Source organism: Physella acuta, unplaced genomic scaffold, assembly GCF_028476545.2.
Source record: "Physella acuta isolate Inbredline_101_S28 unplaced genomic scaffold, ASM2847654v3 ptg000105l, whole genome shotgun sequence".
Taxonomy (NCBI): Eukaryota; Metazoa; Mollusca; class Gastropoda; family Physidae; genus Physella; species Physella acuta.
Window position 1 is genome coordinate 1,872,501 of NW_026731625.1, and position 25,168 is coordinate 1,897,668.

The 25,168-nt window shown below is 44.8% G+C and overlaps 2 protein-coding genes across 3 annotated transcripts in view; both read left to right on the plus strand.

The window, feature by feature from the left end:
• LOC131932233 (zwei Ig domain protein zig-4) overlaps nt 1-7,509 on the plus strand; it is a 12,124-nt gene extending 4,615 nt beyond the window's left edge. Inside the window, exons 3-9 of the mRNA XM_059289098.1 lie at nt 190-223; nt 357-511; nt 1,764-1,950; nt 4,426-4,470; nt 4,946-5,100; nt 6,920-7,039; nt 7,333-7,509. Of these exons, the coding sequence (XP_059145081.1) occupies nt 190-223; nt 357-511; nt 1,764-1,950; nt 4,426-4,470; nt 4,946-5,100; nt 6,920-7,039; nt 7,333-7,350 (714 nt within the window). The 3' untranslated portion in view covers nt 7,351-7,509. The remainder of the gene's footprint in view (nt 1-189; nt 224-356; nt 512-1,763; nt 1,951-4,425; nt 4,471-4,945; nt 5,101-6,919; nt 7,040-7,332) is intronic.
• A 1,192-nt stretch (nt 7,510-8,701) lies between these two features.
• LOC131932070 (disintegrin and metalloproteinase domain-containing protein 9) overlaps nt 8,702-25,168 on the plus strand; it is a 44,062-nt gene continuing 27,595 nt past the window's right edge. For both annotated transcript variants that reach the window (XM_059288948.1, XM_059288956.1), the window contains exons 1-3: nt 8,702-8,815; nt 10,841-10,944; nt 14,707-14,783. In XM_059288948.1, the coding sequence (XP_059144931.1) occupies nt 8,734-8,815; nt 10,841-10,944; nt 14,707-14,783 (263 nt within the window). In that variant the 5' untranslated portion in view covers nt 8,702-8,733. The remainder of the gene's footprint in view (nt 8,816-10,840; nt 10,945-14,706; nt 14,784-25,168) is intronic.

Consider the following 25,168-nt stretch of genomic DNA (forward strand, 5'->3'; position numbering starts at 1 on the left):
CTCGTTACATGCATGTTTAAACATTACCTCGTTACATGCATGTTTAAACATTACCTCGTTACATGCATGTTTAAACATTCCCTCGTTACATGCATGTTTAAACATTACCTCGTTACATGCATGTTTAAACATTACTGATAATTCTCCCTAGAATTAGTTTCATTAATAGTGACGTATTTCTTTTTTCAGAAATCTTTATTTGAGAGGACTATTCAAAAGAGAGGTAACTAATCTAAGATTATGTCATATCGTTGACCGTGGTAAGAAAATGTTGATAAATGACAACGTATGACATTTAAATGTGATTATTGTTTCATGGAAGACTTATAAGATTTTGTTTTTTAATTTATTTGTAGAAACGGCTCCAGAGTTTGTCAAATACAACGTATTCAAAAGCATACCGTGGGGGATGCTCGGGGTGGTGGGGGGTAGCATGATTCTACACTGTGATGTATTTGGTCAGCCCCCAGCCCTGATTTACTGGGTCAAGGACGGAGTACGGATTCACCAGGTGGGTCAGCAGGTGGTTCAGCAGGTGGGTCGGCGGGTGGGTCGGCGGGTGGGTCAGCAGGTGGGTCAGCAGTGAGACTATACTAAAACAGTGAGACTATACTAAAACAGTGAGACTATACTAAAATAGTGAGACTATACTAAAATAGTGAGACTATACTAAAACAGTGAGACTATAATTAAACAGTGAGACTATACTAAAACAGTGAGACTATACTAAAACAGTGAGACTATACTAAAATAGTGAGACTATACTAAAACAGTGAGACTATACTAAAACAGTGAGACTATACTAAAACAGTGAGACTATACTAAAATAGTGAGACTATACTAAAACAGTGAGACTATACTAAAACAGTGAGACTATACTAAAATAGTGAGATTATACTAAAACAGTGAGACTATACTAAAACAGTGAGACTATACTAAAACAGTGAGACTATACTAAAATAGTGAGACTATACTAAAACAGTGAGACTATACTAAAACAGTGAGACTATACTAAAACAGTGAGACTATACTAAAACAGTGAGACTATACTAAAACAGTGAGACTATACTAAAATAGTGAGACTATACTAAAATAGTGAGACTATACTAAAACAGTGAGACTATACTAAAACAGTGAGACTATACTAAAACAGTGAGACTATACTAAAATAGTGAGACTATACTAAAATAGTGAGACTATACTAAAACAGTGGGACTATACTAAAACAGTGGGACTATACTAAAACAGTGAGTCTATGCTACAACAGTGAGACTATGCTAAAACAGTGAGACTTTACAAAAACAGTGAGACTATACTAAAACAGTGAGACTTTACAAAAACAGTGAGACTATACTAAAATAGTGAGACTATACTAAAACAGTGAGACTATACTAAAACAGTGAGACTATACTAAAACAGTGAGACTATACTAAAACAGTGAGACTATACTAAAACAGTGAGACTATACTAAAATAGTGAGACTATACTAAAATAGTGAGACTATACTAAAATAGTGAGACTATACTAAAACAGTGAGACTATACTAAAATAGTGAGACTATACTAAAACAGTGAGACTATACTAAAATAGTGAGACTATACTAAAATAGTGAGACTATGCTAAAAAAGTGAGACTGATAAAGAAAACAGTGAGACTATACTAAAACAGTGAGACTATACTAAAATAGTGAGACTATGCTAAAAAAGTGAGACTGATAAAGAAAACAGTGAGACTACTGCTGTGTTCTTGGTTTACCATTTCAGGGTGACACCCACACCGGCAACAGCGAGCATCACGTGACCTCTGACGGACGGTCCAGACTGGAAGTGTCCAGCACACAGTCTAGACTCTACCTGGACTGTCTGAGTGAGGAGGACGCTGGCATCTACGTCTGTGTGGGACACAACCCCACCGTCACAATACAACAGGAGCGTACTGTTGTGATTGTTGGTTGGTCGCTTCATAGGTCCATTAACGTTTGACATTAGTTGGTCATATGGGTTGGTCGTGTGGGTTGGTCATGTGGGTTGGTCATGTGGGCTGGTCATGTGGGCTGGTCATGTGGGCTGGTCATGTGGGCTGGTCATGTGGGCTGTGGCTGGTCATGTGGGCTGGTCATGTGGGCTGGTCATGTGGGCTGGTCATGTGGGCTGGTCATGTGGGCTGGTCATGTGGGCTGGTCATGTGGGCTGGTCATGTGGGCTGGTCATGTGGGCTGTGGCTGGTCATGTGGGCTGGTCATGTGGGCTGGTCATGTGGGCTGGTCATGTGGGCTGGTCATGTGGGCTGGTCATGTGGGCTGGTCATGTGGGCTGGTCATGTGGGCTGGTCATGTGGGCTGTGGCTGGTCATGTGGGCTGGTCATGTGAGCTGGTCATATGGGCTGGTCATGTGGGCTGGTCATGTGGGCTGGTCATGTGGGCTGGTCATGTGGGCTGGTCATGTGGGCTGGTCATGTGGGCTGTGGCTGGTCATGTGGGCTGGTCATGTGGGCTGGTCATGTGGGCTGGTCATGTGGGCTGATCATGTGGGCTGGTCATGTGGGCTGGTCATGTGGGCTGGTCATGTGGGCTGGTCATGTGGGCTGGTCATGTGGGCTGGTCATGTGGGCTGGTCATGTGGGCTGGTCATGTGGGCTGTGGCTGGTCATGTGGGCTGGTCATGTGGGCTGGTCATGTGGGCTGGTCATGTGGGCTGGTCATGTGGGCTGGTCATGTGGGCTGGTCATGTGGGCTGGTCATGTGGGCTGGTCATGTGGGCTGGTCATGTGGGCTGTGGCTGGTCATGTGGGCTGGTCATGTGGGCTGATCATGTGGGCTGGTCATGTGGGCTGGTCATGTGGGCTGGTCATGTGGGCTGTGGCTGGTCATGTGGGCTGGTCATGTGGGCTGGTCATGTGGGCTGGTCATGTGGGCTGATCATGTGGGCTGGTCATGTGGGCTGGTCATGTGGGCTGGTCATGTGGGCTGGTCATGTGGGCTGGTCATGTGGGCTGGTCATGTGGGCTGGTCATGTGGGCTGTGGCTGGTCATGTGGGCTGGTCATGTGGGCTGGTCATGTGGGCTGGTCATGTGGGCTGTGGCTGGTCATGTGGGCTGGTCATGTGGGCTGGTCATGTGGGCTGGTCATGTGGGCTGTGGCTGGTCATATGGGCTGGTCATGTGGGCTGTGGCTGGTCATGTGGGCTGGTCATGTGGGCTGGTCATGTGGGCTGGTCATGTGGGCTGGTCATGTGGGCTGTGGCTGGTCATATGGGCTGGTCATGTGGGCTGGTCATGTGGTCATGTGGGCTGGTCATGTGGGCTGGTCATATGGGCTGGTCATGTGGGCTGTGGCTGGTCATGTGGGCTGGTCATGTGGGCTGGTCATGTGGGCTGGTCATGTGGGCTGTGGCTGGTCATATGGGCTGGTCATGTGGGCTGGTCATGTGGTCATGTGGGCTGGTCATGTGGGCTGGTCATATGGGCTGGTCATGTGGGCTGGTCATGTGGGCTGGTCATGTGGGCTGGTCATGTGGGCTGGTCATGTGGGCTGGTCATGTGGGCTGTGGCTGGTCATGTGGGCTGGTCATGTGGGCTGATCATGTGGGCTGGTCATGTGGGCTGGTCATGTGGGCTGGTCATGTGGGCTGGTCATGTGGGCTGGTCATGTGGGCTGGTCATGTGGGCTGGTCATGTGGGCTGTGGCTGGTCATGTGGGCTGGTCATGTGGGCTGGTCATGTGGGCTGTGGCTGGTCATATGGGCTGGTCATGTGGGCTGTGGCTGGTCATGTGGGCTGGTCATGTGGGCTGGTCATGTGGGCTGGTCATGTGGGCTGGTCATGTGGGCTGTGGCTGGTCATATGGGCTGGTCATGTGGGCTGGTCATGTGGTCATGTGGGCTGGTCATGTGGGCTGGTCATATGGGCTGGTCATGTGGGCTGTGGCTGGTCATGTGGGCTGGTCATGTGGGCTGGTCATGTGGGCTGGTCATGTGGGCTGTGGCTGGTCATATGGGCTGGTCATGTGGGCTGGTCATGTGGTCATGTGGGCTGGTCATGTGGGCTGGTCATATGGGCTGGTCATGTGGGCTGGTCATGTGGGCTGGTCATGTGGGCTGGTCATATGGGCTGGTCAGGGGCTCGGTGAGTCAGTCTCAGGGGCTCGGTGAGTCAGTCTCAGGGGCTCAGTGAGTCAGGGGCTCAGTGAGTCAGTCTCAGTGGTTCGGTGAGTCAGTCTCAGGGGCTCAGTGAGTCAGTTTCAGGGGCTCAGTGAGTCAGTCTCAGGGGCTTGGTGAGTCAGTCTCAGGGGCTCAGTGAGTCAGTCTCAGGGGCTTGGTTAGTCAGTCTCAGGGGCTCGGTGAGTCAGTCTCAGGGGCTCAGTGAGTCAGTCTCAGTGGTTTGATGCCTGGAATAAACTCTGACTGAAAGTTTTTTTTTATTGCAGAAGAATCAAAAATGCTGGTGGGACAAAAAGATTGTAAATTGTCAGGTAAATGTGTACATTGTCAGGTAAATGTGTACATTGTCAGGTAAATGTGTACATTGTCAGGTAAATGTGAACATTGTCAGGTAAATGTGTACATTGTCAGGTAAATGTGTACATTGCCAGGTAAATGTGTAAATTGTCAGGTAAATGTGTACATTGTCAGGTAAATGTGTACATTGCCAGGTAAATGTGTATATTGTCAGGTAAATGTGTACATTGTCAGGTAAATGTGTACATTGTCGGGTAAATGTGTACATTGTCAGGTAAATGAATACAGTTATTTTCCTGCAACAGTTTTGTAAGGAGGATCACAGTTCTAAAATGTGGTTCAGCCAATGGTGCTGAGAAAATGTGAAGTCCAGCTCATGTGAAGTTTTCTAAAGTATGAAGTTTTCTAAAGTGTGAAGTTTTCTAAAGTGTGAAGTTTTCTAAAGTGTGAAGTTTTCTGAAATGTAAAGTTTTCTCCTAATTTTTTCAGGTCAGCCAAGAATATTCATGTGGACATCATCTCGACTTGAATATGAAACGGGCACTGTCCAGCTGTTTTGTCGTGCGCAGGGTAGCCCCACCCCAACCATCACCTGGTATAACGGTTATAACGTGCCCATTGACCTAAAAAGTGATACCTACACTGTGAGTATCAGGTGATCAACACAATGACGCTACATTTTACACGTTCTTTTTTTACTGATTGGCGACGTCCATTTCAATGGGTTATTCATCATCTTTTGCTTTTTTTACTGATTGGCGACGTCCATTTCAATGGGTTATTCATCATCTTTTGCTTTTTGTGCCGTGCCACATGGGGCCGCTACAGAAAGCTCCCTCCGGCAAAGTTTTTGGCAGTCCCCTATGGCAGTCCCCCATGGCAGTCCCCTATGGCAGTCCCCCATGTCAGTCCCCCATGACAGTCCCCTATGGCAGTCCCCTATGACAGTCCCCCATGGCAGTCCCCATGACAGTCCCCTATGGCAGTCCCCTATGGCAGTCCTCTAAGGCAATCTCCTATGGCAGTCCCCCATGACAATCTCCCATGACAGTCCTGCCTCTGCCAGCTGCTTCCCCGCCGTGCGCCTCCAGGTCTACCTTGGCCTTCCCTGCTTTCTTTTTCCTAGAGGCGTCCAGTAAAGCACCTAGAGGCGTCCAGTAAAACACTTAGAGGCGTCCAGTAAAGCACCTAGAGGCGTCCAGTAAAGCACCTAGAGGCGTCCAGTAAAGCACCTAGAGGCGTCCAGTAAAGCACCTAGAGGCGTCCAGTAAAGCACCTAGAGGCGTCCAGTAAAGCACCTAGAGGCGTCCAGTAAAGCACCATTCCTGCGCTGTCATCTGGATTCATTCTTAAGACGTGCCCCATCTTGCGCCTTCTTCTCTTTTTAATTATTCTGGAAACCACTTCCATTTCCATCTCTCCTGGTAGTCTATCATTTGAGATGGTGTTAGGCCAGTGGATGCCCTTTATCCATCGCATGCACTTTGTTTGTACAGAGTCCAGTGATCTGCTGGTGGCGGTTGTTTCAGCATTCGCTGTCATACAGTAGGACGCTAAGGACATTACTTTTAAAAAGTCTACATTTGGTCTTGGAGATTTTCTTCTATCGCCATGTTTTTTGCATGGTTTCTGGGGCTTATTTTGGGCTTAGAGATGATTGTTTTAATCTCAGCGGAGCAGTCTCCTAAATAACTGTGTGTTATTTATTTTAATGGGTTCTTGACTAGGTGTATTTTGCTTCAGAACTTTGGTTTTGTTAATGTTTAATTTGAATCCAACTTGTAAAATAAAAAAGTCTATTTAGTTTTTCTTGCGTGTATTTTTGACTGCTGGCTAGCAGAGTTATGTCCTGGTCCTAGAGTGAAATCCTGGTCCTCTAGGCTAGTTGTTGGTGTCCTTCTGATGCCTCTTGTTTTGTCTGTAGTTTGTGACATCAGGCAACCCAAGGAGTGGGGACATAACACACCCTTGTTTGACTCCTGTCTCAAACCTACATGGGACCGTTATGTTAAATATCCCTTTCATTTCTCGATTTTTTTTTTCTTTTTCGCGAATTATATCCTGCCCATTTTATCCCAGTAGCGATTTAATCTGTATAAATAATTAGGGATAAAGTCTGTCAGTATTTAGGTTACCCTAATCAGTAGCACCAGACCGTGAATGATGAATTTTTAGGTTGAGCTAACCAGACAATGAATGATGAATTTTTAGGTTAAGCTAACCAAACCATGAATGATGAATTTTTAGGTTGAGCTAACCAGACCATCAATGATGAATTTTTAGGTTGAGCTAACCAGACCGTGAATGATGAATTTTTAGGTTGAGCTAACCAGACCGTGAATGATGAATTTTTAGGTTGAGTTAACCAGACCGTAAATGATGAATTTTTAGGTTGAGCTAACCAGACTGTGAATGATGAATTTTTAGGTTGAGCTAACCAGACAATGAATGATGAATTTTTAGGTAACACCAGCAGGTGACCTGATCATACGGGCTCTTAGGTCAGTCTTCTACTATGGGGATTTTATTTGTGAAGCTAAAAATAGCCTCGGTACTGACACGGTAACAACAATTGTATACCCTGTAAGTAGCTGTCTGTCTGTCTGTCTGTCTGTCTGTCTGTCTGTCTGTCTGTCTGTCTGTCTGTCTGTCTGTCTGTCTGTCTGTCTGTCTGTCTGTCTGTCTGTCTGTCTGTCTGTCTGTCTGTCTGTCTGTCTGTCTGTCTGTCTGTCTGTCTGTCTGTTTGTCTGTCTGTCTGTCTGTCTGTCTGTCTGTCTGTCTGTCTGTCTGTCTGTCTGTCTGTCTGTCTGTCTGTATTTAATCATTGCTTGTGTCCACAAATCCCGGACTCACGAGACTACTGTTGATAATTTCAGACTGTGCGCATCAAATAAGTTTCTGTCTGCTTTTACCATGGACTGGTAGCAGTCGTCTGCACGCGTTCTAGTCAACATCTGATTTCAGCATCCTAGTTTATTTCACATCTTTCAGATCCAATGTTTATTTTATTGATTTCATATTCATTGTTTATTTTATTGGTTCGAGATTTAATGTTTACTTTAAGCCTACAGATCTGATTAATTATGTTTTGTGTTTTATTAAAATTTATTTGCAAAATCCAGTTTTATTTATTTATAAACAATTTTTATTTAGGCAAATTGGTTATAGAAATCAAACAATTAAAGGGAGGTAACCTTAATTTAACACGAGCTAGAATCAATAATTACACAGTTATATCCCTTCGATCACTGTTCACATTAACATCAAAATTTAGTCAAAATTTGAATATACTTGTTTAGCCAGAAATGATAAATTAAATTCCTTAATCACTTACACACGCAGTGGTGCTACGAAGATAACCTAGAAAAAAAATCCCCGAGTACCATACGAGACGGCTGGTCGTACGGAAGTTCGAACCCAGGGCAGATGGAGAGACAACTCCAACATTAAACAACTGCTGCCTTGTTGTTTGTTCTTGGTTTGACAAATGCTATGGAAGCAAATCCAAAAAGAAAAGTAGACTGAAATCGGACTCAACGGCCTAAATGGCGCGTAACTAGTTTACACGTATTCTTTGTTTTGTTGGAGGGGATCCCTTCAAACACTACAAGTAAGAACGAAGACGAGGAAAAGAAGAAATTAAAATCCCCTTAGTTTGTTATTGATTTGCCTTACAATGAAAGCTAGTCAACTGCCATGCCTATAGCTTTTCTTTTTCTAAGAACAGCCGTCTCCCCCCCCCCCCCCCCTCCTTAAAAACACCATAACTACGACATAATTTTTATTATTTATTATTACAATATGTGTAATTATCATAAAGAACAGGATTCAACAAATTTTGTTTTAGAAATTACCAATTAAATCCTCATTAGAAACTATCTTTAAGTTTTGCTTTCGAGTTTTTCAAACATCTTTTCTTAATTAAACAATATTATAGCAAGGACTACATCACCCCTACTAAAATTTACACAAAGTAACAAAATTATATGACCACATTCTCATTACATTTGTTATAAGCTCGATGGTTACATTCACTACATTCACTATCCCTAAGCTCTCTTCGTATAGGTCCCCTAAATTATAAAACTAAATTAACGTGAAAATATCAGTCTTAAAATATGCCATACACAAATGTACTAGACACAAACATTAAAACAATGGGTAGAACTGTGAAGCGTCGGAACTCAGACATTCGTAGACTGGCAACTTTGTTAGATTTTTATCTGGCAACCTGTGCAATATGAGTAGGTAAAGTTAGTGATGGAGAGGAAGAAGCGATGGAACTGTGGTTGAGTCGGATATTTAGAAAACAAATTCTGTTTTTCTTTATTTGTATATCATGTATTGGATTATATAAAGGTATGTAAATTAGGATGATTTTATAAATGAAATACAAAATCACTAATTTTATCTTGTTTATTAATAAAACCGGGCCGTGTGTGTTTTACCCTCGGCTTTGTGCGAGAAGTGTAACACAGTTGGTGAGTGGCAGTGTTGATAGTGCCTGTGTGCTAGGGATGGGAATGAGGTCATGTTTTTAAAGATGAATCATATTGGTAGCAGAAGTCAGTAATTTGTGCCATACTTTTGCGTGTTTTGATCAGAATAACTTGTTGAACCAAATAGTTAAACTGTATTCAGTTAAAGAAATAAAAGTTTAGATCTAGATCTAGATTATAGGCCTAATTATTAGTTTTACTAATTACTAATTAGATTCCAGATCTAGACTAGACTAGACTATCTAGTATTCTAGTAGGGCCCTAACTAATGCCTAATGGAAGGCCTAATTTTTTTTTAAATTTAAAAATAATCCTTTTTCTAAACTTATTAGGCATAATTTTAGTTAGGCTCTAATTTCCAAGGACTGAAATGATTAAATTAAAAAATTAGGCCTATGTTATAAGTTTCTGGGGTGGTTTTTTTTTTTTACATTTTGAATAGCCTAAATGAAATTATTGTTGTTCATCTCTTTACTCTCAATGTTTTAAAATTCAATCCTGGTCATAAGTTTGAGGTTGAGTTGTCATGCTGGTGAATGAGGTTGGGTTGTCATGCTGATGACGTAGGTTGGGTTGTCATACTAGTAACTGACTGAAGTTGGGTTGTCAGGATGGTGACTGACTGAAGTTGGGTTGTCAGGCCGGCGACTGAGGTTGGGTTGTCAGATGATGACTGAATTGACTGAAGTTGGGTTGTTATGTTGGCGACTGACTGAGGTTGGGTTGTCAGGCCGGCGACTGAGGTTGGGTTGTCAGATTATGACTGAATTGACTGAGGTTGGGTTGTCATGCTGGTGATTGAGGTTGGGTTGTCATATTAGTAACTGACTGAAGTTGGGTTGTCAGGATGGCGACTGAGGTTGGGTTGTCAGATGATGACAGAATTGACTGAGGTTGGGTTGTCATGCTGGTGATTGACTGAGGTTGGGTTGTCAGGATGGCGACTGAGGTTGGGTTGTCAGATGATGACAGAATTGACTGAAGTTGGGTTGTCATATTAGTAACTGACTGAAGTTGGGTTGTCAGGATGGCGACTGAGGTTGGGTTGTCAGATGATGACTGAATTGACTGAGGTTGGGTTGTTATGTTGGTGACTGACTGAGGTTGGGTTGTCAGGTTGGTGAGGGAGGTTGGGTTGTCAGGCTGGTGACTGAGGTTGGGTTGTCAATGTCAGATGATGACTGACTGAGGTTGGGTTGTCAGACTGGTGAGGGTGGTTGGGTTGTGAGACTGGTGACTGGGCTGGATTATCAGACCTATTTTGTTGGTGTGTTAATGAGTGGATTAATTTGTTTAACCCTAATTACTGATATAAATAAGTTTTAACTTCCTGATTGTTGTCTACATCTGTCTTATTTTAGCTCCCAATTGATTTTGACCAACATTCAATTTTTTTAGGGAGGTGGGAGGGGTTGGGCTTGGTTATATTTTATTGGAAAGCTTTATCCAGTCAACCCACTTGTAAGTAGAAACAAGTAAAAAAAAATGTACTGTGTAAGTGACTCTGTAGTGGGTACAACTAATGATTTAATAATCATACAATACACATTACATAGCCATTTGCTTTGGAAATTAATAGAATCTTCCTGTCTGGTGACTTAAATTTATTTATTTTTTATGACCAGAGATGTTTGGTACTGTTAGAGAAGATGGTTCTCTTCTTGTTTTAGACTTGTAATATGTAGGCAGTGTCATGTTAGCTGTAGTTATTTGTACATAGTTTTTTATTATTTGTAGCTAAATGTTGCAACATACATCTATATATTTTGAAATAAAGGATCCGATTTTTTATAAAAAAATATTTTACTTATGTTTTATAAAAAATACTTTCCTGGAGTTCTAATAAAAAATATTTTAATCATATTTTATAAAAATAATTTTACAGGTGATGCTAAAGATGCTCAGAAACTGAAGAGACTTTCATTTTTTAACCGTTACCATGACAGCATTCCATCAATCCTGCACCAGGGCCGTCCAGTTGAAGCTGAGGTTTGTCTCCTCTCATTAATTTCTATTCTAGGAAACATTATCTGATTGCTTGCTTGTTTGCTCAAGGCTTTTAAAGTTGTTGTTTTTTTTTCCTGTAAATCTATTTCATTATCACATAATTTTTACACCATGGCCATCTCCACAAAATAAATTTATTGATTTGCTTCTTCCTAATAGCTGTGACATTTAAATCTTTTCACCATGATAAACTTCTTTATTATTTAAAAGATTTGTACTTTATAAACACATTTCATTAAAAACAGGAAAAAAAATGTTCATGTCATTCCAAAACAAAAATCAATTATTTATTAAAGAAATAAAATAGAAGTAAATTAATTGGGTTGGGTTTTAGAAAAGTTGAGCCTAATTAATCCTTGGTCTATTTTCATAGCTTATTCTTTTGTTGTTGTCTGTTATGCCATCTTTAGTATTATTAGGATCAGGCTGCATCTTTTAGCTTGTCTTTTATTATTTTATTTTTTTAATGCTCCATGCAGTTTTTATAATGATTTTAATTGAATTTAAAATTGAAACAAAATTTTTAAAAAGCGCATTAAAAATGGACTGCAGCAAGCTTTCTAACAAGGGTTCTTACATTCTGGTAACTGGTCTGTGTATGGACTGTGTACGAACTGTGTACAGACCTCGTACAGGTCAACTGGTTCTGGTGGAACAATGACCACTCCCACTTGATGCCTCAGCTAATTATGGCTGCAGGTGCTAAAGTGGCACAAGTGTTTGACCTCATTTTCTGACCTACTTGTAGGACTGGAACATTCACATGAGCTTGTACAGTGGGAACCTGTCTTATGCCATGTTAGATATCTGTGTCAGACTTCATGTGATTGCACACCCAACATATACTGTATATGTCAATCATGATGTGATTGTACACAACACGTGTACATGCTGTATGTGTCAGTCATGGTGTCAGTGTACACCACATGTATGCTGTACGTAATACCATCAGTAGCCAGGTATTATCACATGAGAACATACAGAATTGGTGTCTGGTCAAGCATCCCTAGCCTGACCACCTCTCTGGTGGGCGAGGGGCATCCCTAGCCTGACCACCTCTCTAGTAGTGTGGGGGCATCCCTATTCTGACCACCTCTCTGGTGGGGGGGGGGCATCCCTAGCCTGACCACCTCTCTAGTAGTGGGGGGGGGGGGACATTCCTAGCCTGACTTCACCTCTCGTCAGCTGATAAGATTTAAGTCTAGGACACGAGAGAAAGAAGAACTGGCTAAATACTGTAAACATCTAGATTTAAGTCTAGGACACGAGAGAAAGAAGAACTGGCTAAATACTGTAAACATCTAGATTTAAGTCTAGGACACGAGAGAAAGAAGATCTGGCTAAATACTGTAAACATCTAGATTTAAGTCTAGGACACGAGAGAAAGAAGAACTGGCTAAATAATGTAAACATCTAGATTTTTAGTTTCCATAAATAATGTAAACATCTAGATTTTTAAAATAAATTTAACAACTAGAATGTCAAAACTTCGATTAACTATTAGCTTAATTGCAAAAACTTTGATGACCTATTAGCCTAGTTGTGAAAATTTGATGACCTATTAGCCTAGTTGTGAAAACTTTGATGACCTATTATCCTAGTTGTGAAAACCTTGATGACCTATTGACCAAGAACGCTCTGGTCAGTTACGGACTGAAACGGTCAAATAATGACGTGACACAATCAGCTGGCTAATGGCATGCCATGCTAAAGTCTGACTAATGAATGAGCTGACTCTGATAAGCAGACGCTTAGTGGGGACTAGAGATTCCGTGGTCACCCCTCCCTCTTCAGGTCAGGGTGACCTAGTAACGGTCACACACTGAGCCAGATGCATCGATCTACACAAGCCACTATGGTCCTGACATGTCAAAGTTCCCTTTCGAACCTGGCGGTCCATGGGGCAGGTGAAACAGTTCATCTGTTTCTGTGACCCCGGCATATGAAGGGAGAGTGTGGTCAGCACTATGCCCAGCCGCCTTTTTTTTCTTAACACGAGTATGGTACCCATCAGAGCTGAGTGAACAACACTGTCCTACGTATGTACCCTGGTCTTAGACAGTAGTATGTACAGGGGAAAAATATGTATTCGTATGGAATTTAATACTTGTATGTGTTAAATATTCAGAAAGTGCAATCAACTTACGATTCAAATGAAATGTAAACATTTTAGATATATTTACGGAGGTTGTATAGGTATAGTAATATATGACACACGTACATATATTTAGTTTGAAATATGTATGTTTTAATTCCGTTATACCTATAACATTTAATAGAATTAAATAGGATGTTCCAACCTTTTCGGTTTACATCGTTTTGAAAATACTACCATTAAATTATCGTGAAATGGCGTAAAGACGTAGTTAATATGACTTGTCCTCATACCATCACAACAATAGGTCAACCACCTGTACTGCCCACATTTATCACAATCATTACATAAGCAAAGCATGGGATCAAAACAGAAAGCCGACACGGTACAAAGGCTGTCATTGACGCAAAACGTCCACAACACACAATATGGACGGACAAGGCCGACTGAGGAGAGGCCGACAAAGGAAGGACCTACGGCCAAAAAAAAACGCAAATCACAATGACGTTCCAACATTTTTATAATACATTTTTCTACCACGTATCTATCTATCTATATATATAATTCTCTTCCGGGAGCCGTTAGAAAACAAGCTGCAAGCGCCTCATTGCAGTCCCCTCTCTTTCTCTCTATCACTATCACTACCACCCCCACCCCACCCCCACATTGTCTGGTGAGCTGTGGTCACGCTGTTTACATTTTACAATCATAGAGACGGGTTTGGTGACGGCTATTAGGGGCAGATAATTTAGTTTGAAACGATTTTAAACTTAGAGGAGGTAACTAAGAGGAGGCTGCTTTCACGTGGGGGGGGGGAGGGGGTTTAGTGTTTTTAAGCAAATATTTTCAGTGGCAGCATTGGTACTGTCGATTTCACAAATCATGAATGACTGAAAAGTAGAAAATAAAACAACTAAATAGCGGCGTATGATACGCTGCGGGTCGGCTCGTATATATACAATTCTCTTCTGGGAGTCGCTAGAAAACAAGCTGTAAGCGCGCTCCCTACCACCCCCACCCCTACATGACCTGGTGAGCTGTGGTTCACTCTAAATGTTTACAAACAGAGCCGGGTTTAATGACGACTAGTAACTAAGTGGAGTTTACTGTAATGTAGGGGGGGGGGGAGTTATCGTCCTTAACGAGATACTTATAGTCTTTTAGTCTTTTAAAGAAATATTTTCAGTGGCAGCGTTGGTACTGTCGAATTCACAAATTACGAATTTCTGAAAAGTAGAAAAAACAACAACTAAAAGCGGCGTATGATATGCCGCGGGTCGGCTCGTTCAACTAAATACGTTAAAAAGTGCATATTGCTATGTAAATTGTCGTTTAGTATTTTTACTTATTATTGTTATAAACCATAAGGCTTTTTAAATGTGTAAATATGCTACCAACTTAAAATAAAAAAAAAACACCCATTACTAAACACTCACAATTTTACAATTATCAACAATTGAAACAAAATATTTCTTAGAATATTTGTGTGACTTTTTTTCCGATAAAATTTTTCTTTTGAGACTTTTTTCTAGCAAAAACTATATTTCTGTTATTTTTCTGTGACTTTTTTTTCCGTATGTTCGTGTACTCAGTACCTGTTGTGAACAAACTTGTCAGCCCCTGCTAACGATTGTTACTTCCCCTGACAGGCGCCACATCTGGATAACATCACAGTAGAGTTTAGGGCCTTTGGTCGACTGTTTGTCGTGGACCTTCACAGAAACAAGTAAGTCATTTTTTTTCTCACAGCGACCGGGGTTGTTCTAGTGAATGAACTTTGACCCGGGTCTGTTAGGTAACCGGCTGTGTGTGTACGGGCCGCTGTGTTGACGACATTGCTGGTCTGCCATTGATTGAAATTGGTCTAGTTCCCTAACATTTGGGGAGAATGGCATGCCCTTACGCTGAAATAAGGTCAGTGAGGTTGTAAGGTCAGCGTGATATATTCGCCGATGTTTGAAGGTCAGCGTGCTACATGTGCCGATGTTTGAAGGTCAGCGTACTATGTGCTGAGGTTGGAAGGTCAGCGTGCTATATGTGCTGATGTTTGAAGGTCAGCGTGATATATGTGCTGATGTTTGAAGGTCAGCGTGCTATATGTGCTGATGTTTGAAGGTCAGCGTGCTACATGTGTCGATGTTTGAAGGTCAGCGTGATATATGTGCTGAGGTTGGAAGGTCAGCGTGCTATATGTGCTGATGTTTGAAGGTCAGCGTGCTATATGTGCTGATGTTTGAAGGTTAGCGTGCTATATGTGCGGAGGGAAGGTCAGCGTGCTATATGTGCTGATGTTTGAAGGTCAGCGTGCTATATGTGCTGATGTTTGAAGGTTAGCGTGCTATATGTGCGGAGGGAAGGTCAGCGTGCTATATGTGCTGAGGTTGGAAGGTTAGCGTGCTATATGTGCTGTTTGTATAAGGTCTGTATGTGCCAATGGTTGGTAGAATACGAAGGTCCACTATGGACCGGCTCTGTATGTGCCAATGGTCGGTAGAATACGAAGGTCCACTAGGGACCGGCTCTGTATGTGCCAATGGTTGGTAGAATACGAAGGTCCACTAGGGACCGGCTCTGTATGTGCCAATGGTCGGTAGAATACGAAGGTCCACTAGGGACCGGCTCTGTATGTGCCAATGGTCGGTAGAATACGAAGGTCCACTAGGGACCTGCTCTGTATGTGCCAATGGTCGGTAGAATACGAAGGTCCACTATGGACCAGCTCTGTATGTGCCAATGGTCGGTAGAATACGAAGGTCCACTAGGGACCGGCTCTGTATGTGCCAATGGTCGGTAGAATACGAAGGTCCACTAGGGACCGGCTCTGTATGTGCCAATGGTCGGTAGAATACGAAGGTCCACTAGGGACCGGCTCTGTATGTGCCAATGGTCGGTAGAATACGAAGGTCCACTAGGGACCGGCTCTGTATGTGCCAATGGTCGGTAGAATACGAAGGTCCACTAGGGACCGGCTCTGTATGTGCCAATGGTCGGTAGAATACGAAGGTCCACTAGGGACCGGCTCTGTATGTGCCAATGGTCGGTAGAATACGAAGGTCCACTAGGGACCGGCTCTGTATGTGTCAATGGTCGGTAGAATACGAAGGTCCACTAGGGACCGGCTCTGTATGTGCCAATGGTCGGTAGAATACGAAGGTCCACTAGGGACCGGCTCTGTATGTGCCAATGGTCGGTAGAATACGAAGGTCCACTATGGACCGGCTCTGTATGTGCCAATGGTCGGTAGAATACGAAGGTCCACTAGGGACCGGCTCTGTATGTGCCAATGGTCGGTAGAATACGAAGGTCCACTAGGGACCGGCTCTGTATGTGCCAGTAGAATACGAAGGTCCACTAGGGACCGGCTCTGTATGTGCCAATGGTCGGTAGAATACGAAGGTCCACTAGGGACCGGCTCTGTATGTGTCAATGGTCGGTAGAATACGAAGGTCCACTAGGGACCGGCTCTGTATGTGCCAATGGTCGGTAGAATACGAAGGTCCACTAGGGACCGGCTCTGTATGTGCCAATGGTCGGTAGAATACGAAGGTCCACTATGGACCGGCTCTGTATGTGCCAATGGTCGGTAGAATACGAAGGTCCACTAGGGACCGGCTCTGTATGTGCCAATGGTCGGTAGAATACGAAGGTCCACTAGGGACCGGCTCTGTATGTGCCAGTAGAATACGAAGGTCCACTAGGGACCGGCTCTGTATGTGCCAATGGTCGGTAGAATACGAAGGTCCACTAGGGACCGGCTCTGTATGTGCCAATGGTCGGTAGAATACGAAGGTCCACTAGGGACCGGCTCTGTATGTGCCAGTAGAATACGAAGGTCCACTAGGGACCGGCTCTGTATGTGCCAATGGTCGGTAGAATACGAAGGTCCACTAGGGACCGGCTCTGGATGTGCCAATGGTCGGTAGAATACGAAGGTCCACTAGGGACCGGCTCTGTATGTGCCAATGGTCGGTAGAATACGAAGGTCCACTAGGGACCGGCTCTGTATGTGCCAATGGTCGGTAGAATACGAAGGTCCACTAGGGACCGGCTCTGTATGTGCCAGTAGAATACGAAGGTCCACTAGGGACCGGCTCTGTATGTGCCAATGGTCGGTAGAATACGAAGGTCCACTAGGGACCGGCTCTGGATGTGCCAATGGTCGGTAGAATACGAAGGTCCACTAGGGACCTCTCTGTATGTGCCAATGGTCGGTAGAATACGAAGGTCGACTAGGGACCGGCTCTGTATGTGCCAATGGTCGGTAGAATACGAAGGTCGACTAGGGACTGGCTCTGTATGTGCCAATGGTCGGTAGAATACGAAGGTCGACTAGGGACTGGCTCTGTATGATATGAAAATCGATGGCCATACTGAATAGATAACTGGCGGGGGGTGGGAGGGGAGAAGACGTTTCAATGTGGCCCTACTCTAGAACATTCTTGGCAAGCTTTTTGTGCTGGCACAGTGTGTGTGTGTACGGATACAGCGTTGTAGCTCTATGTAACCGTGTACACATAACACTTCATTTAGCCGCGTACTCCATGTAGACTTGTACACTAACACAGTCCATGTAGACATGTACACATCACACTCCATGTAGACATGTACACATCACACTCCATGTAGACATGTACACATCACACTCCATGTAGACATGTACACTAACACTCCATGTAGACATGTACACTAACACACTCCATGTAGACATCTACACATCACACTCCATGTAGACATGTACACATCACACTGCATGTAGACATGTACACATCACACTCCATGTAGACATGTACACTAACACTCCATGTAGACATGTACACATCACACTCCATGTAGACATGTACACTAACACACTCCATGTAGACATGTACACTAACACTCCATGTGGACATGTACACTAACACTGCATGTAGACATGTACACATCACACTCCATGTAGACATTTACACTAACACACTCCATGTAGACATGTACACATCACACTCCATGTAGACATGTACACTAACACTTCATGTAGACATGTACACTAACACACTCCATGTACACTAACACACTCCATGTATATTAACACACTACATGTACACTAACACACTCCATGTAGACATGTACACATACACACAGTCCATGTATCCGTGTACACTATCAACTAGTTTTCTGTCTCAATGGCAAGTGTTCTCCTGTCGTGGTCAGTCGTTCAAAGTTATGCCAGCGTCCAGAGTGTTCTGTGTGTGAAACACCTGTGTGGGAGTGTGTGAGGCGTGTGTGATGCTGTGTGAGGCGTGTGTGGTATTCGATCAGCTCAAACTTTGACTTACGGAGGAAAACTCGTCCATTGACCCACCTAGCCTTTATAGAGCTGTCGTCCAATTTATTTCTGATAGATGTTCCGTAGACCTAGACATTCGAAAGGCCACGACATTCAACCCAAAAATGAAATGCTGCCATTATTTTGGCCAACTAAAGTCGTCATTGACGGCCACTAGAGCTTGTCCCTCACATTTCCTCCCAGCTGACCAGAGCTGACTGTGGTGATCAGCAGATGGTATCTGGTATCTGTACCCACACACTGGACTTGTCCTGGTATCTATACCCACACACTGGACTTGCCCTGGTATCTATACCCACACACTGGCCACACACTGGACTTGCCCTGGTATCTGTACCCACACACTGGACTTGCCCTGGTATCTGTACCCACACACTGGACTTGCCCTGGTATCTGTACCCACACACTGGACTTGTCCTGGTATCTATACCCACACACTGGACTTGGTTGGTATCTATACCCACACACTGGACTTGCCCTGGTATCTGGACTTGCCCTGGTATCTATACCCACACACTGGCCACACACTGGACTTGCCCTGGTATCTATACCCACACACTGGACTTGCCCTGGTATCTATACCCACACACTGGCCACACACTGGACTTGCCCTGGTATCTATACCCACACACTGGACTTGCCCTGGTATCTGGACTTGTCCTGGTATCTATACCCACACACTGGACTTGCCCTGGTATCTGGACTTGTCCTGGTATCTATACCCACACACTGGACTTGCCCTGGTATCTATACCCACACACTGGACTTGTCCTGGTATCTATACCCACACACTGGACTTGCCCTGGTATCTATACCCACACACTGGACTTGCTCTGGTATCTATACCCACACACTGGACTTGATTGGTATCTGTACCCACACACTGGACTTGATTGGTATCTGTACCCACACACTGGACTTGCCCTGGTATCTATACCCACACACTGGACTTGATTGGTATCTATACCCACACACTGGACTTGCCCTGGTATCTATACCCACACACTGGACTTGCCCTGGTATCTATACCCACACACTGGACTTGCCCTGGTATCTATACCCACACACTGGACTTGATTGGTATCTGTACCCACACACTGGACTTGATTGGTATCTGTACCCACACACTGGACTTGCCCTGGTATCTATACCCACACACTGGACTTGATTGGTATCTATACCCACACACTGGACTTGCCCTGGTATCTATACCCACACACTGCTATACCCACACACTGGACTTGCCCTGGTATCTATACCCACACACTGGACTTGCCCTGGTATCTATACCCACACACTGGACTTGCCCTGGTATCTATACCCACACACTGGACTTGATTGGTATCTATACCCACACACTGGACTTGCCCTGGTATCTATACCCACACACTGCTATACCCACACACTGGACTTGCCCTGGTATCTATACCCACACACTGGACTTGCCCTGGTATCTATACCCACACACTGGACTTGCCCTGGTATCTATACCCACACACTGGACTTGCCCTGGTATCTATACCCACACACTGGACTTGCCCTGGTATCTATACCCACACACTGGACTTGCCCTGGTATCTATACCCACACACTGGACTTGCCCTGGTATCTATACCCACACACTGGACTTGCCCTGGTATCTATACCCACTCACTGGACTTGCCCTGGTATCTATACCCACACACTGGACTTGCCCTGGTATCTGTACCCACACACTGGACTTGATTGGTATCTGTACCCACACACTGGACTTGCCCTGGTATCTATACCCACACACTGGACTTGCCCTGGTATCTATACCCACACACTAGACTTGCCCTGGTATCTATACCCACACACTGGACTTGCCCTGGTATCTGGACTTGCCCTGGTATCTATACCCACACACTGGACTTGCCCTGGTATCTATACCCACACACTGGACTTGCCCTGGTATCTGTACCCACACACTGGACTTGCCCTGGTATCTGGACTTGCCCTGGTATCTATACCCACACACTGGACTTGCCCTGGTATCTGGACTTGCCCTGGTATCTATACCCACACACTGGACTTGCCCTGGTATCTATACCCACACACTGGACTTGCCCTGGTATCTATACCCACACACTGGACTTGCCCTGGTATCTATACCCACACACTAGACTTGCCCTGGTATCTATACCCACACACTGGACTTGCCCTGGTATCTATACCCACACACTGGACTTGCCCTTTTGGAAAGAAAAAATCCAATTCTGTTTGCACTGGTGGAGGGTCGGGTCAAACCGTCCTGGTGCCTATCCTGGGAGTGGTTGGGATGCCAGGATGTGTTAGAAACAAACACATCTAGCACCGGGTTTGCTTGCTGTTACACCATCAGTGTATCACCATTCATGTATCACCCTCCTTGTTACACCATACGTGTATCACCATTCATGTATTACCCTCCCTGTTACACCTTCCGTGTATAACCATTCATGTTACACCATCGCTGTATCAGCATTCATGTATCACACTCCCTGTTCCACCATCCGTGTATCACCATCCCTGTATCACCATCGCTGTATCACCATCGCTGTATCACCACCTTGTTGCCGTTATCGATCTGATGGCAGAAGATTACCGTTATTGATGTGTCCTGCCTTTTCAAGCCCCCCCCCTCCCCAGCGTTAGTTTCATCTCTTCGTCCGTTCTTAGTAATCAACCAGCGGAATTGTGGGGGGGGGGAGGGGGAGCTAGGGGTTCCATGAAGGGTGGGGCTTTATGGGCGGGCAATGTTTGCTACGGTACGTCTTGCGGTAAGTTATAGATCCCTTTATATTTTCTATTATATCTTTTGTTACCTCCACCCCACCCTCCTCCAAACATCGTGCACTGCCCTAATCCCCACACACCACGCCCAGCCCTATACCCACACACCACGCCCTGCCTTAATCCACACACACCACGCCCTGCCCTAATCCCCCACACATTACGCCCTGCCCTAATCCCCATACACCACGCCCTGCCCTAATCCCCCCCCACACACACCCTGCCTTAATCCCCCACACACCACGCCCTTCCCTAATCCCCACGCACCACGCCCTGCCCTAATCCCCCACACACCACGCCCCACATTACACACCACACCCCGCCCTTCTCCTCACAGGCCATAATCAATAAACCGCTTGGTCAGCGAATCAACACAAAAACTACACACAATACGTCACAGTCGGCCTAGTAGATGTAAGATATACGTCACAGACGGCCTAGTAGATGTAAGATATACGTCACAGACGGCCTAGTAGATGTAAGATATACGTCACAGACGGCCTAGTAGATGTAAGATATACGTCACAGACGGCCTAGTAGATGTAAGATATACGTCACAGACGGTCTAGTAGATGTAAGATATACGTCACAGACGGCCTAGTAGATGTAAGATATACGTCACAGACGGTCTAGTAGATGTAAGATATACGTCACAGACGGCCTAGTAGATGTAAGATATACGTCACAGACGGTCTAGTAGATGTAAGATATACGTCACAGACGGCCTAGTAGATGTAAGATATACGTCACAGAGGCATACGTAATCGTGTGTCTAATCTACACACCAAGCGACCTAAGTACGCTGGTGTGTTATGGTCAATTCATATGGTGGTCATCTATACCTTATGTCCACACACAAAAATTGGAATTTTAACATTCCCCCCCCCCCCCCCACCCATGTGAACCCACTAAACTAGCCAATCATGTGACTAACCACGTGACCCCAACAGACACAGTGTGTCAACAAAGTAGGTTTATGTGTTTGTAGCTGGGCATTTAGTGACTGCAAATGTCATACCTTGGTGGCATTTAGTGACTGTCAATGTCATACCTTGGTGGCATTTAGTGACTGTCAATGTCATACCTTGGTGGCATTTAGTGACTGTCAATGTCATACCTTGGTGGCATTTAGTGACTGTCAATGTCATACCTTGGTGGCATTTAGTGACTGTCAATGTCATACCTTGGTGGCATTTAGTGACTGTCAATGTCATACCTTGGTGGCATTTAGTGACTGTCAATGTCATACCTTGGTGGCATTTAGTGACTGTCAATGTCATACCTTGGTGGCATTTAGTGACTGCCAATGTCATACCTTGGTGGCATTTAGTGACTGTCAATGTCATACCTTGGTGGCATTTAGTGACTGTCAATGTCATACCTGGTGGCATTTAGTGACTGCCAATGTCATACCTTGGTGGCATTTAGTGACTGTCAATGTCATACCTTGGTGGCATTTAGTGACTGCCAATGTCATACCTTGGTGGCATTTAGTGACTGTCAATGTCATACCTTGGTGGCATTTAGTGACTGCCAATGTCATACCTTGGTGGCATTTAGTGACTGTCAATGTCATACCTTGGTGGCATTTAGTGACTGTCAATGTCATACCTTGGTGGCATTTAGTGACTGCCAATGTCATACCTTGGTGGCATTTAGTGACTGTCAATGTCATACCTTGGTGGCATTTAGTGACTGTCAATGTCATACCTTGGTGGCATTTAGTGACTGTCAATGTCATACCTTGGTGGCATTTAGTGACTGCCAATGTCATACCTTGGTGGCATTTAGTGACTGTCAATGTCATACCTTGGTGGCATTTAGTGACTGTCAATGTCATACCTTGGTGGCATTTAGTGACTGCCAATGTCATACCTTGGTGGCATTTAGTGACTGTCAATGTCATACCTTGGTGGCATTTAGTGACTGTCAATGTCATACCTTGGAGCTGCCCATGTTTAAATGATGGTTGAAATTACAGCATCCTTATTTGACGTCATTATTTGACATCACAGACCTTTTAAAAATCTAATTACAACTAGTATGTTGTTAATCTCTACTAGATCATATTCATAATGCTGTTAATCTCTACTAGACCATAAGGTAAATCTAGTTTGGGCTAACATCAATATTAGCCTGTGGCAATGTTGTCTTCTGTCGACTGCTAGGATTTGTACAATAGAAAGATTGCTGAGGGAGTACTGTCAGCAGGCCATCCACCATATGAACCCCACTCCCCCACCACATGAACCCCACTCCCCCACAAGATGAACCCACCACATGAACCCCACTCCCCCACCACATGAACCCCACTCCCCCACAAGATGAACCCACCACATGAACCCCACTACCCCACCACATGAACCCCACTCCCCCACCACATGAACCCCACTCCCCCACAAGATGAACCCCACTCCTCCACCATATGAACCCCACACCCCCACCACATGAACCCACCACATGAACCCCACTCCCCCACCACATGAACCCCACTCCCCCACCACATGAACCCACCACATGAACCCCACTCCCCCACAAGATGAACCCACCACATGAACCTCACTCCCCCACCACATGAACCCCACTCCCCCACCACATGAACCCCACTCCCCCACCACATGAACCCACCACATGAACCCCATTCCCCCACCACATGAACCCACCACATGAACCCCACTCCCTCACAACATGAACCCCATTCCCCCACCACATGAACCCACCACATGAACCCCACTCCCCCACCACATGAACCCACCACATGAACCCCATTCCCCCACCACATGAACCCACCACATGAACCCCACTCCCTCACAACATGAACCCCATTCCCCCACCACATGAACCCACCACATGAACCCACCACATGAACCCCACTCCCCCACCACATGAACCTCACTCCCCCACCACATGAACCCCACTCCCCCACAAGATGAACCCACCACATGAACCCCACTCCCCCACCACATGAACCCCACTCCCCCACCACATGAACCCACCACATGAACCCCACTCCCCCACAAGATGAACCCACCACATGAACCTCACTCCCCCACCACATGAACCCCACTCCCCCACCACATGAACCCCACTCCCCCACCACATGAACCCACCACATGAACCCCATTCCCCCACCACATGAACCCACCACATGAACCCCACTCCCTCACAACATGAACCCCATTCCCCCACCACATGAACCCACCACATGAACCCCACTCCCCCACCACATGAACCCACCACATGAACCCCACACCCCCACCACATGAACCCCACTCCCCCACCACATGAACCCACCACATGAACCCCACACCCCCACCACATGAACCCCACTCCCCCACAACATGAACCCACCACATGAACCCCACCCCCACCACATCAACCCATCTCCCAGCACATAACCTCCACTTCTAGCATAATTTACGCCTCAGTAAATGAAATGGTAATTTGCAGCACACATGGTAACTATAAAATTTGTCCTGTCATAAATAAACAAAAAGATGGACAGATTAAAGGCGCAGAGGAAACAAACTATTTCCACCAAAACTGGTGTGAAGTTTGGTATCATGTTGGTCATACATCAAAGTTGATCCTGTTTGTTGTAAAGTAGACTCAATGTGTTGTAAAGTAGACTCAATGTGTTGTAAAGTAGACTCAATGTGTTGTAAAGTCGACTGTATGTCTTTGTTGTAGAGCTACAGTAGACTGAACTTAATTCTCCTGGATTAATTATAATGCCCCAGTGTGAATAAATGTCCTGGATTAATTATAATGCCCCAGTGTGAATAAATGTCAACATAAACCCAAGAAAAAGAAGATAAAAGGGCCATCTCCTGTTACTTAATGTGTGCATCGTCTCCCTTTGTTGTGTCTATCCTGCAGGATACAGTGCCACAGGATATCTTGTTTGTTCTCATCCAGCTAATGGGGACAGAAAGGGCTACGTAATGTCAGTATGGATGAATATTGAGTTCATTCTTTGTAACTCATGACAGTGT